This window comes from Mangifera indica, chromosome 17, assembly GCF_011075055.1.
Source record: "Mangifera indica cultivar Alphonso chromosome 17, CATAS_Mindica_2.1, whole genome shotgun sequence".
NCBI lineage: Eukaryota > Viridiplantae > Streptophyta > Magnoliopsida > Sapindales > Anacardiaceae > Mangifera > Mangifera indica.
Genome location: NC_058153.1, coordinates 3213180 through 3225239, shown reverse-complemented (window position 1 = coordinate 3225239; position 12060 = coordinate 3213180). Strand labels below are relative to the sequence as shown.

At 34.3% G+C, this 12060-nt stretch overlaps 2 protein-coding genes across 4 annotated transcripts; one reads left to right on the top strand and one right to left on the bottom strand.

The window, feature by feature from the left end:
- The first annotated feature begins 99 nt into the window (after positions 1 to 99).
- LOC123200356 (lachrymatory-factor synthase-like) lies at positions 100 to 878 on the top strand. Its single transcript, XM_044615526.1, has one exon. It carries the CDS (start codon positions 191 to 193, stop codon positions 737 to 739), a length of 549 nt encoding a protein of 182 aa, XP_044471461.1. The 5' UTR covers positions 100 to 190; the 3' UTR covers positions 740 to 878.
- Positions 879 to 2519: 1641 nt separating this feature from the next.
- Positions 2520 to 12031, bottom strand: LOC123201101 (cell division cycle protein 27 homolog B-like). Of its 3 annotated transcripts, XM_044616560.1 has the most exons (16): positions 11838 to 12031; positions 11193 to 11265; positions 10943 to 11052; positions 10662 to 10708; positions 10106 to 10203; positions 8666 to 8979; positions 8088 to 8243; positions 7299 to 7515; positions 6416 to 6642; positions 6264 to 6329; positions 4955 to 5074; positions 4447 to 4523; positions 3746 to 3865; positions 3412 to 3631; positions 3035 to 3316; positions 2520 to 2942 (listed from the first exon to the last, which is right to left on the bottom strand). In XM_044616560.1, exons 1-16 carry the CDS (start codon positions 11940 to 11942, stop codon positions 2892 to 2894), a joined length of 2283 nt encoding a protein of 760 aa, XP_044472495.1. In that variant the 5' UTR covers positions 11943 to 12031; the 3' UTR covers positions 2520 to 2891. The 3 variants fall into 3 exon arrangements, with proteins under 3 accessions (XP_044472495.1, XP_044472496.1, XP_044472497.1); XM_044616561.1 differs by lacking the exon at positions 11193 to 11265 and having other exon boundaries at positions 10943 to 11002; XM_044616562.1 differs by lacking the exon at positions 11838 to 12031 and having other exon boundaries at positions 10943 to 11002; positions 11193 to 11249.
- Positions 12032 to 12060: the final 29 nt, after the last annotated feature.

Sequence of the window (12060 nt, the reverse complement as noted above, 5' to 3'; positions counted from 1 at the left end):
AACTAAAAAAACTTACATCGAATTCAATTCATTCGTCGACCTCTGTATATTGATTAACTGATGATGAGATCGTTAAAAGTAGGATTACAGTTGAAAAAATTCACAGTTAATGTGGGCAACCACGCCTATAAATAATAAGGAAGAGGTGGTAAGAATGTCAGCAAGTTATTTCCATTGAATAATCACATCCATGGCTTCCTCTCAGCTAATGGCTGATGACGTTGTGTTGGAGGCTCAAGATCAAGTTAAACAGCAAGAGCCAAAATGGAAAGGCAAAGCCAGTGAAGAAATGGCAGGAGTAAAAGCAGAACTAATATGGCCCTTCTTAGAGGATTTCTTCGGGCTACACAAATGGTTCCCAACGCTAACCACATGCATGCCGGTTGAAGACAGCTCTGTGCAGCCGGGCTGCGTGCGTTATTGTGCAGGATTCAGAACCCCAGTTGACAAAGACGACGATGGAAAAGAAACTGTAAACTGGACGAAGCAGAAGCTACTGTCTATTGATCCAGCAAAAATGACACTTACTTATTCCATTATAGATGGAAATGTTGGGTTCAACCAGTATGTATCTACAGTGACAGTGGTGAAAAAGGAAGAAGAAGGGTGTAGGATTGAGTGGGAGTATGAAGTTGAACCAGTGAAAGTAAAAGGGTGGACACTTGAGCATTTGGATTACTTCATTAGCACTGGTTTGAAAGTCATGGCTGAGAGGATGAAAGAAGCCCTTCAAGTTTGAGTTTAAAGTGTCCTTCAACATTCTTGCCACCGTTGTTGCAAGTAATTGTTGATTTGTTGTTGTTTCGTTTTATGATTCCTAATATGCTGTTAACTTTATTAAGCCTATTGTTTTGAGTGAATCAGTGTGTTTTCTTTTTTCTTAGTAATTCAAATCAAGCTTTTACAGATATAATAAAAATTCAAATCTAATTTTTTTCTTTTGTAAGTTCTAATATTTCATCGGTAATTCAAACCAATGTTGACTGTTGGGAATTAAAATATAAACTATAAAAATGGCTTCTGGGGAAATTGTTCTATAGTCCATTTAATTTCTGTCAAGCATTTTTTGTTTTTTTAAAATTTTGGCCTTCATCTCCTACTCTTTTAAGTCTCAACAAACGTAAAGTAAATACACTTACTTCAAATGCCTCTGCACAAGCAGTCCATCCAATATTTTGTTCACGAACTCACCCTCACAAACCATCAAACCATAAATATTTACGTTCTTTTACTATCTATATATTTGTTACATATCAATTAGGCCAAAAGACTATTCCCCATCTAAGGTTTAATATAAAAACAAATACATATTCATAAGATTTCAGAAATTCAAACACTCATTTGTTACGTAATTTCTATTAAATCTTGTTGTTAATTATAAAGGTAAAATTGTTATTTAACTAATAATATTAAAAAACTCAAACTTTATCACAGTCTCCCCCAGAGTTTAGAAAATTAACAATTCCTCTTACCTAAAAATTTGAAAAGTTATATTTTCCTTCTTAGGGTTTCATTCCTTCCCTTCTTTTTTTAGCGACATTCTTCAACCAACCTCCTATCTACCAGCACTCCCTCCCGCATCTTAGATGATGAGGCGACCACCATTCTCCAGCCATGAACGTAACAAATTATCAAGATTTGTCAATTGATGAATGCGCTCCTTCTCACCATCTTCATTGCATTCATGGTCAGAGAATGATCCAGATTTGGATGAATCGACATCAAAAGATTAGTTTGATGTTGATTAGTCAACTGAATAAAGACGATTCATCTTCATTCAACTGAAGAGACAAAGATGACGAATCGTTTTCGTCTCTTCGTTAGACAGGAGAAGAAGATAATGGAAAGGTTAGTCAACGATGGAAATTGCATCTGGTTGTCAGAGAAGGAAGATAAAACCCTAAAAGAAAAAGTAAATTTTTTAAAACTTAATCTTGAGAAAAATTGTTAGTTTTTCAAACTAAAAGGAGAAATTATATAATTTTTTTTGGGTTTTAAGGTTTAATAGTAAAATAATGATTTTACCTTTGTCTCTAATAAAAAAGCCTAACAAAAGTTAGTTCATAGGTTAGAGTTGGAATTTTTGAAACTCTGAAGGTGTATATTTGTCCTCACAATAAACCTTGGGTGTGAAATAGCCGTTGGCCTATCAATTATTAGACTTGTGAACATTATTTAAGCAAAACGGTGCGTGTTGTTGGAGCGAATAAAGCAGCAAAACCGGTTTGAGACTTGGACGACGCCGTGCAGCGTGTTAGCACATTTCCTCCTCTATAAGGAAGAGAACCCATCCCTGGCCATTCGACTACTCTTAACTGTTCCATTGCTATAACACTGTCAAAATTTTTATTATCAGAAGTTAAAATTTGGGTGGAATAATATGATTTATGCCTTCAAAAGGTAGAAAAATGTTTTAAGACCCTACTTTGGGTAAGTAAATGTGATTTACCCTAAAATTAATTCATTTCCCCCTTACCCCCAGGAGTTGGGTCAAATACAGAATATGGTCAGAACAATACTCAAATACGAAGCCTCAACCAACATAAATTTCAACTTAAATGACGTGCGTTGTTCACGAATCAGGATGGTTACAAAATACAATTACAAACAAATGACAAGCCTTTTCCTGTACCCCCAACAAGAGACGCAAGTACTATAACCATGCAAACAAGTGTGGCAGCTTTACTGCAATTATTGTGCCAATTGCCTACAAAAACTCAGGTTTCTCTCACAGAATCCTCTAGTTAGAAGGTCCCTGCAGGAATACGCTTTAAGAAATTTCTAGCCGATTTATCCTCTATTCGTCGAAAGCACAAGCAGGCCAATTCCCTGGGGCCAGCGGTCTGAGCCGGACAATTTACAACGTGTTCTTTCTCTGCACAATTTACAATTTACAGGTTGTCTTCTATTTCATCTGGTACATGCAACTTTTCAATAGCAGCCTGTTCAACAATTTCAAGGAAGATTAGCATGAACAGAGATGATGATAAAAACGTGTAATTAACTGAGATGTATAAGCATTCAAGTTGATCACCTTAATGCTAGCAACATCGGTTGCGGAAGGTTTCAGATCCAAAGCAAGACCAAAGTGAAGCAGGGCTTTGTCGTGCATATTGTGCCGCTTATAGATCTTACCCATCAAAGCATACACACTACTTTCACGAGGGGCATACTCTTTAAGTTCCTCTAGGACTTCTAGGGCTTCTTCGAAATTTTCCAAGCTTGCAAGTATATTAGCCTTCTGATACATGGGAAGAGGATTCTTCTTGTCTGCTAATATAGCCTTCTCCATCACCTCAATAGCCTCTTTGCTTCTCTGTAACATAACACAAAATAAATTATCAAAACTTGTAGTAAGGTGATATAAGCTTCCTCCTGCCAAGATGTAGCCAATATAGCAAGTTACCAAACCTTTAAGGCATGCAAAGCGGTTCCAAGATAAGACATTATGACAGAAGAACGTGGATTTATTTGGAAAGCCATCCGAAAGTGATGCTCTGAAAACTCAAACTTCTCTTGGCGAAGAAAGATCATCCCAAGCCCATACCATGAATTATAATGTCTAGCATCAACCCGAAGGGCACTCTGGTAGCTCCTGATTCCATTTTCAAAATCCTCCAAAGCCACATATCTGTGGGTAAAAATATGATTTCAAAATTCAAATGAACAGCTTAAGTTTTACAAAGATTTAATTAACAATCGACTTGAGATGTTTATTATAATGAAGATTATCATTGTGCCATACTCATGACCGCAAAGCGTGTGCCCATATGCAAATCTTTGATTCAGTTGTACAGCTCGCTGAAAATTTTTAAGAGCTGTTTCATGATCTTTCTGCAAGCTATAACAGTTTCCCATTGCACACCTGCATCCCCATCCAATCAATAAAATGTAAGGAACAATGATATTTACAACAGCAAGAAATCCTAAAAAGATTCAGCAGACTAGTAAAGGTTTTACAGCTTTTGAATTATTAAAATTATTCAAAAGCATATTCCATGTGATATTGGAGTTGATTAGACCCAGAATGATCAATTAACTTTTACTTAGCAAGATATTTTCACAAGGACGACCATTTTACGGCAGCTCTAAACTGAGCAGAGATTATTTGAGGCAAATAAGCAGCCAAATTGAATAGCACGACTTTGCTAAACTTTTATGGTGGGAAGGTTTACAAATTTTTAGTTGCAAGGGTGAGGAAACAACTGAACATCTTTTTAAAAAATGAAAAAAAAAAAAAAGAGACAATTCTATTTCCTTTTTATCTAATTAAAAACAGATGCAAAATTAACCAAAGATATTATGTGACGGACATAAAGCTCGGGAGATCAGGATTCTGTAAATGAAAATAGCAATTTCACTGGTGAAAGCTAAAGTTTAAACAGCTTTATAACAATAATCAAGTTGAGAATAGTTGTTTATTTAACAAGGTTTCATAAAGCTAACCATGATTGAGGAGCTAAGCGGTCAGTTGTAATCAACTCCTGTGCGAGGTAACTCAGTTTCATGTCTTCCTTCAAATGCTGAAACGACAAGAGAGTAACTTTGGGTGAAGCAGTGAAGAACATCAGCACAAAAAAGATTTTCAATTGCAAACAACAAATTTGATGAACCCAATTAAGAGAGATATTATAAAGATTAATAGTTCTACGTAATCTCAAATTTAGGAGGTAGTCCCCAAAGAAAGGGGCTCTCCTTTCCATATTTGATTTTGAAAAATAAAAAGATATTTACCAATGGCTTTTAGGCAAGCAGATGATGAGTTGGCAAACTATAGTTCAAAATGACAGTTTATCTTTTATCGAAACCTGAACATATTTATGAGATAGATTAAATATATAGAAGGTGAACACCTAATATGAGTTTTCTTAAATTAGTGTAGATTATAGATCATTAATCACCGAAGAAATAATTCAATTCCAATATATAAAACTTCAAGAATAAAGCAACTCACATATAGAACTGTTGAATGAATATCCATTCCTTCTAAACTATATGGTGATGCCCGACGAGCTTGACAGAAGGCCCGATCAGCTTCTAAATAATCTACCAATTCAAAATATGCTTTTCCAACCTGCACATGAAATGCTCAATTCAGATGCAAGACACTAGAGACATACAGATGTTTTAATGTAACCTTGAAGTTATTTTATGGAAAATTGGCCACCAAAAAGGATTAATGCACTAAGAATCCACTTTTCTACAATGACTTTCACGTATAGCTATAATGTATGATTATATTGGAGAAAAAAGATTCACAAATTTTTTGTCACTTTCACCAGTCACTATTCCAAGGTTAATGGGCCTGACAAAATTAATCTCCTATATTTTACTACTTTTTCATCTTACAGCTTCCTTTTTCTGAAGGAAACTTGGAAGATGGATTGTCATGCACAAACTTTTACGATCTTAAATCCAAAATGGGAATGATTAACATCTACAACCTAGCTTGAGGGAGAGTGTGGAAAATAGAGATTAGGATATTGTTTATTTCTTTTTTCTTTTCATGTGAATATTTTCTTTAGTAATTAGCCTTAACTGTCTGAGATTGTCCTCATCAAATCAAGGATCACTTTCATTGTGTTGGGATTTAATTTCTTGATTTTGAGCTTGGTGTAAAATATTTATGTCGTTGAGTTTTATACAGTAGAACATACAATAATAAAAATCGCAAAATTATTAAAAAATCTACACAATTAAAATTCCATACATGAAAACAAAATAAAGCTTAATATATTGAATTAAAAAATAAAGGATCCGATTTCTAAACACCAGGAAGTTGTATAATAATTTCCCACAATAGAAATGATACAATGTATACAATTAATCAAGCTCATGGAAATTTACAAAAGACTAGGGAGACGATTCATTAAGTTTGACTACATTTCTGACTTTTGGAGGAATATGTTTTAAAATTTCACAATAAAAAGACTTTTATCATGAGAACGTAAACAATAAAATTAAAAGGTAACTGTAATTAGCTCCTGAACAGTATCTAGTTGAGTAAGTTAAAAACTAACAGCCAATCATATAGGAATATACATGCAGATAAAATATTTGTTTATTTTCTTCAGCTTTTACAGCAGGACAAATTGTTCATCTAGTTCCCATCTTAAGTAAATGGCATACATTCTTCAAATAACCTGACTGGCAACCAGACTAAAATGCAGATAATTATCAACTAGACAGTGTGTGAAACGTGTCTTCTACATCTAATATTAATGCATTTGTAATAAACTCAATAAAAAAACTACCAAAATTACCTGAGAAAGCACCCAACCAGTATTATAATGCTTATGTGGTAGTTTGAGATACATATCCAGTGCATCCTGTAATACCCAGAAGCAGTATTCAGAAAATCCAGTGCAATAGATGAATTTATTTTTCTGTTTCTTCAGTGGTACCCAAACAATACCTGGCACCTGAACATGCTGGAAAGTCTGTAGCCTTCTCCAAGAATTCTCAAGAGGCCCAATATTTCTGATGTACCACTTATTACTCTAGAATCACTCAAGGAAACCCCACTAGTAGGCACAGTTGTTCCTTGTTGTGCAACAGTTCTGTTATCACCACAGGGAAGAGAACTAGAAACTGTTGAGGAAATACTTGCCCGGGAATCATTAAAAGCCTCATTACGCATCCCTAAAAGAGATTTTTAATAAAAAGAAAATAACGGTTTAATAATTAGCAAGCCACAGAGAGCAAGAAAGGGAGCAGGATAACAGAAGCAAAATTAAGCAATCACTTGTAGCTAACTGGAACCATATTACTGGTATTGAATGCAAGCAGAGAGGTCATTTTTATTGGCCAAAACAATTTCAATGAAATGATAATAGAAGCCAACAGAAATTTATAGACCAATACAAATATAAAGAGCACCAGACTATGTTTCTTCACCATCTTCTGCATTTTGAAGATAAAACAACTCAATTCTGGACTACCCTTTCCAGTGTGTTTTTGATAGTGATAATACATTTCTGAAATGCCACATTGTTAGAAGAATGGAGAATGAAAAACCAAAATGGCATTAGAAACCAAGAAACTATAATGAGGTTTTCTCATATATGGATTGAAATGAAAGATCATAATTTTTTTTTTTTAACAAGTACAATATGCAGAGTATAAATTAGTTAAGTAAATAAAATAGCATTAAATTACCACTCTATCAACCAGCAATGAATCAAAGAATAGTAACGTGGTAAAAGGGAATGTAACTGAATTACAGCCATCCTCACCAACATCAATCTTAATTTCATGATATAGCTCCCACAATTATAACACATACAATGATGCATCACCTTCATCAATATTTTCATTGGCCCAAGACTGTCCTTTTCGAACTGTCACAGAGCGAAGCGCAACAGAACTCAACTTGGAACCTCCAAGATATTTAGAAGAGTTGCTAGTTCCATTTCCAGCTACTATTGTGACACTTGCATTTATGTTGTTTCCAGCTTCTCCAGAGAGTCTTGTATTGCGTCGTGGGCCAGAATCAGAAAATAACCTCCCAGAAATCTAAGACAGAGGAGAGAAACTCAATACAAGGGAGATTCTAATTTATACACGAGCAGACTAACATGTATTTAAAAATCTCTAGTTTCGGAAAGAATACACAGATGTATCAAATTGGAAGGGAAAGAATTCACATTCAACTAGTCCCAAAAATGCAGTTAAACAAAATTATTTGTCACTTAAATTATGTTTATCCCCAAGCATACCGTGTTACCTAATCAAGCAAGAAGATGAAAATAACAATTACAACTAAGGTCAACTAACAAAAAAGAGTGAAGTCCAACCACCATGCAATGACCTGAATGCTACATAAGTGCATAGTGCAAAGTAATCCACCAAGTGCAAACACATCATCTCTATTCTACAACATGACAACAACCAGATAATGCAGGACAAAGATACGAAATGATGTCAGAGGATGAACCATGTTTTAAGTAAAACACTGATTAAGGATAACCAAAACAAGCAAAGATACACAAACTTAAGAGGCAAGATCACAATGGTCATAGTTGGCATTAAGGATACATAAAAAAGGAATAAAATAAATGAAAAATCGGACAAAGATCATTTATAACCTTTCTTAATTTCCCTTCATCCACAAACTTTCTTCGAGGGGCCTGTATAGTAGAGTTCACAGTTGACCTCGGGGAGCTATCTACAGCAAGTGTGTTCAGGTTTGGACCATTAAGTTGCACATTTCTACACAAAGGCGGAGGAGCCACACCTGACAACTGCAAAATATAGAGGAACTCACACTGAATGTCTATCTTTAAATCATGAAGGAGAAAAGAGGCTAAAAAAGATAATATGCTCTCCATATACACTCACTAAAACAAAATGTAATTAAATCAAAATAATGATGCAAACTTATACTAACAGTGGCACAAAGAAAAGAGATCAAGAATTGCACATTGACTATTAATTGGTCAACATCACAAACCCAAAGAGAAACACAGCACCATCAAACCACGTTTTTGAAATTTTAAATAGAAGCATTTGAACTAACATCTATTTTTAACACAGATGTGCAAGGGATAGTCACTGGAGAAAATCCACTAGGTTACCATTACGATCTTTCAACATATTATTTACAAAAGACAATTAAGAAATTTCCATAGCTATGGCTAAACAAATTAAATTTACATTATTGTACCTGTGCGGCCACTGGTGAAGGTGTATTATAAAATGACATATTTGAAGGACCACTGTTTAAAGGTTGATTAGAAGCTCCAGCCAACACAGATGCTCCATTATAATTTCCAGGGATATCTCTCAGGTTATTAGTTTGCATGTTTTTCAATTGCCTTGGACTCGCATCTTCTGAACCAAAATTTTTTGAAGAAACTAAGTTGCAATCCTCATTGGATGAGTACAAGTCTTGGGATGTTGATCCATGATGTAAATACTGCTTCTGAATACAAAGAGAAGCTGCTTCACCAAAAACAGCAGTTGCTTCTTCAGCAGCACCTAAAACATTCAAAGACAGAGGGCATGACTCAACCATAAAGGTACAAATAAAGATAAAATCTCCAAATAGCAATAGATAATCAGTACTACTCAACTAAAGGAGCCGTATTTGATCAAAGCAGAAATGTGAGAGATATCAATCAAGAAGGACAAGTAGCTCATGGCAATTAATTGCATGGCAAGAATTTTTTTTCCCATGAAACTGAAATTAAGAAGAAAACTAAATAAGTTTTATGACTATTACAAGTACTCTTAAGATAATACACATTCAGAAATCAAAGAGACTTAAAAAAAAAGAGTACAAAATTGAATCACAAGCACACGTGTAACAACTTGATTCATTCACTAAACTAAAGTCTATTCACCTGTAATTACTAAAATTGAGAGAGAGTCCAAAGAGACCTTTACAAATGCATCAGGGGAAACAAGGTAACACATTTATACAATTGCGAAAAAAAAAAAAAAAAACTAGGTTCCATTACATCAAATTCTGGCTAATTTCATTTGAATCACATCAACAGAAACTACAGTCATATTCCTCACCTTCAAAAATCTATGAAAAACCAAATTTAACAAGCACCTAAAGTTGAATTGCAAAGCCATGATTAGTACAATGCACATGACATAATAATTTGACAATATGTAATTTGTTAGGATCCCAAGTATAAGGTATAAGATTTGATCTCACATCAGAAATTATGGAATTTTAGTATGGGGTTTATATGGCTTTAGACTCTCTAACCTCAATAACTAGCTTTTGAGGTATGGTTCTCCCAATGTTCATTTCATAATCGCATTTTCTTGTTGACATGCCACTATAAATAAAGCAAAGTCACATATAAAAGCTTAGGTCAGATTCACTATCGGTTTCGTTTTCTTTGTTTTCTTTCCCTATTTTATCTTTTGAAATGCGTAACACTTGTTCACTTTATCATTTCATTCTCTTAGACAAAAAGGGAGCGAGAGAGAAGAAACAAACATAAAAAAGTCACATTATATGTTTTCATCCTCTATCACAATAGTCAGGTTTATCTTAAGAAAATGATAATAAATGCATTTTCATTATTTCCATTATCAAATACACCAAGGAAAAATACAGAACCACAAGGGATTTCTTCGTACAGACCTAGTTTACACAATTCTTCATATGCAGCCCACATTAAAGGATCCAGAGACAAGGCCTGCTTAAAGTGGTGAATGGCACTTTTCCTTCTATCAGTGTACCTGAATAGAGATAATCCCAATCAGCTTTTGAAATAAAAGTCAGATATTTCTGAAAGCACACGTTTATATTTTCAATGACTACCAGTTCTAGGAAATTAAAATTCAGTTCTGTAACCAACTTGTAAAACTAACAACAAAACCATTAAAAAGAAAAAATTAAATGCACTGAGCATTATGATTATGCTCCTTATTTCATTATGTCTGCATGATAAATTTCCATGTTCAACACTTATGCCTGGATAAGCCACAAAAAGATCGTCCATATAGCAGGAACAACCTAAGGAAAAGATGTTAACCGCATGAATATTCAAGCCAACTTCAATAGTAATTACTCCAGACATCTCAGGAAATGCAGAACCTTTTAACAGTATCTTCCACACCATTTAGTGATATCAAAAGCAAAGCAAAATACATCTTGGGATATCAAATGATACAATATTTGTGAAAGTGAAGGCAACCTGTAAATAAGCCCAAGAAGGTAATGACCAGCTGCTCCATTTGGAATCTGCATAGAATACACTATAACAGTGAGCAACTCACTCAGAAACCAAGAGAAATGAAACCTGCAAATATCCTTACCAAAAACAGGGAGGGGGAAAGAAATACCAGATATACACTAATTTCATTCATTGGATTATAAATTACTGTGATGATTAATTTATTTTATTTAGCAATAACAAAATCTTTAATCAACTACATTGCAGATACATAAACAAATATACAATAAAACAATCAAAACCTCTGCAGCAGGCTCATTAGCAGGAATTAATGCAGCTTCAGCTTCACTAAGAATATCCATCTGAAAGCAAGATATTGCAAACAAGTAGCGAGATTGAGCCATTTGTGTTCCTTGAGACAATAATGAAAACAAAAACAAATAAAAAAATCAACAACAATGCAGAAAATCAATTACAAGGAACAGGCAACAAATTACAGAAATGATAAATCATATATTGACAAGATGAAATATTATAACCATGCATGCATACCCTTTAAAATCCTATATGCGGCATACGCTTGTTTGTTTTGCAAGTAGCAGGCAGCTAATAATTGCAAATTCATCTGCATATTAGAAAGTACCTGAGAATTTATGTAAAACCTCACAAAACAAAGCAAGCAAAGCAGTGACTTGCACACAAAACATAGCTAACAAATGCCAGTATACTTCACCGAAATTAAGTGTTTATATCATCAAATCAAATGATTAAAATAGATTAGAGAACATATTAAGAAAAGAAAAAAAAAGTAGAATCACAAACAGTTCCACTGAAACTCAGCCAAATTTGAATCAATGAACTCTAACAAGGATCATCTAAACCAGAATTGGAGCGACATAATTCCGTCTAATGCAACATTATCAATGACGTGTCCCTAAACCTTACACACCAACGAAATGGCATGAACATAAAATTTTATAATCTTAATTTTGATTTAAAGGTTAGACCTAAAAAGTGAAAACTTAAATCAGGCAGCATCAATGTTGGTGATTAAGAATAAAGTTTAATTTGGTCGCCAAGAAATATATAAAAATTGTAAAATACTCTAAAAATCGAAGCTCTAAAAGAGTAAGTTTCTTCCTGTTTCTCAACGAACAAACACACACAAAAAAGAGGTTTTGCATAAATGTGTAGGACCTCAGAAGGGAACTCTGCACAGAGACGTTCGCATAGGAAAATGGCGTTTGGGTATATGAAATGTCGGAGACTGCTCTGTACACAGTCTGTTAGTATAGCTTCCATGGCTGCTTTTGATTTTGAGTTGTGAGAAAAGAGAGAAGGGGTTTTCTCTTCTGGTTTTGGGGGCTTCTTTAGCTTCAAATTGGGGAGGCACGTGTTCTGTTTTGCTGTTTCAATTTCA

What these genes read in the sequence shown, in the direction of transcription:
- LOC123200356 (XM_044615526.1), top strand. Translation starts at nt 191, where the DNA reads ATGGCTTCCTCTCAGCTAATGGCTGATGACGTTGTGTTGGAGGCTCAA.
- LOC123201101 (XM_044616560.1), bottom strand. Translation starts at nt 11,942, where the DNA reads ATGGAAGCTATACTAACAGACTGTGTACAGAGCAGTCTCCGACATTTC. An exon ending in CCAGCATGTTCAGGTGCCAG is followed by an intron (nt 6,330 to 6,415) that starts GTATTGTTTGGG and finishes TGGGTATTACAG; the next exon opens with GATGCACTGGATATGTATCT. An exon ending in TTCATTCAACAGTTCTATAT is followed by an intron (nt 4,524 to 4,954) that starts GTGAGTTGCTTT and finishes TTGTCGTTTCAG; the next exon opens with CATTTGAAGGAAGACATGAA.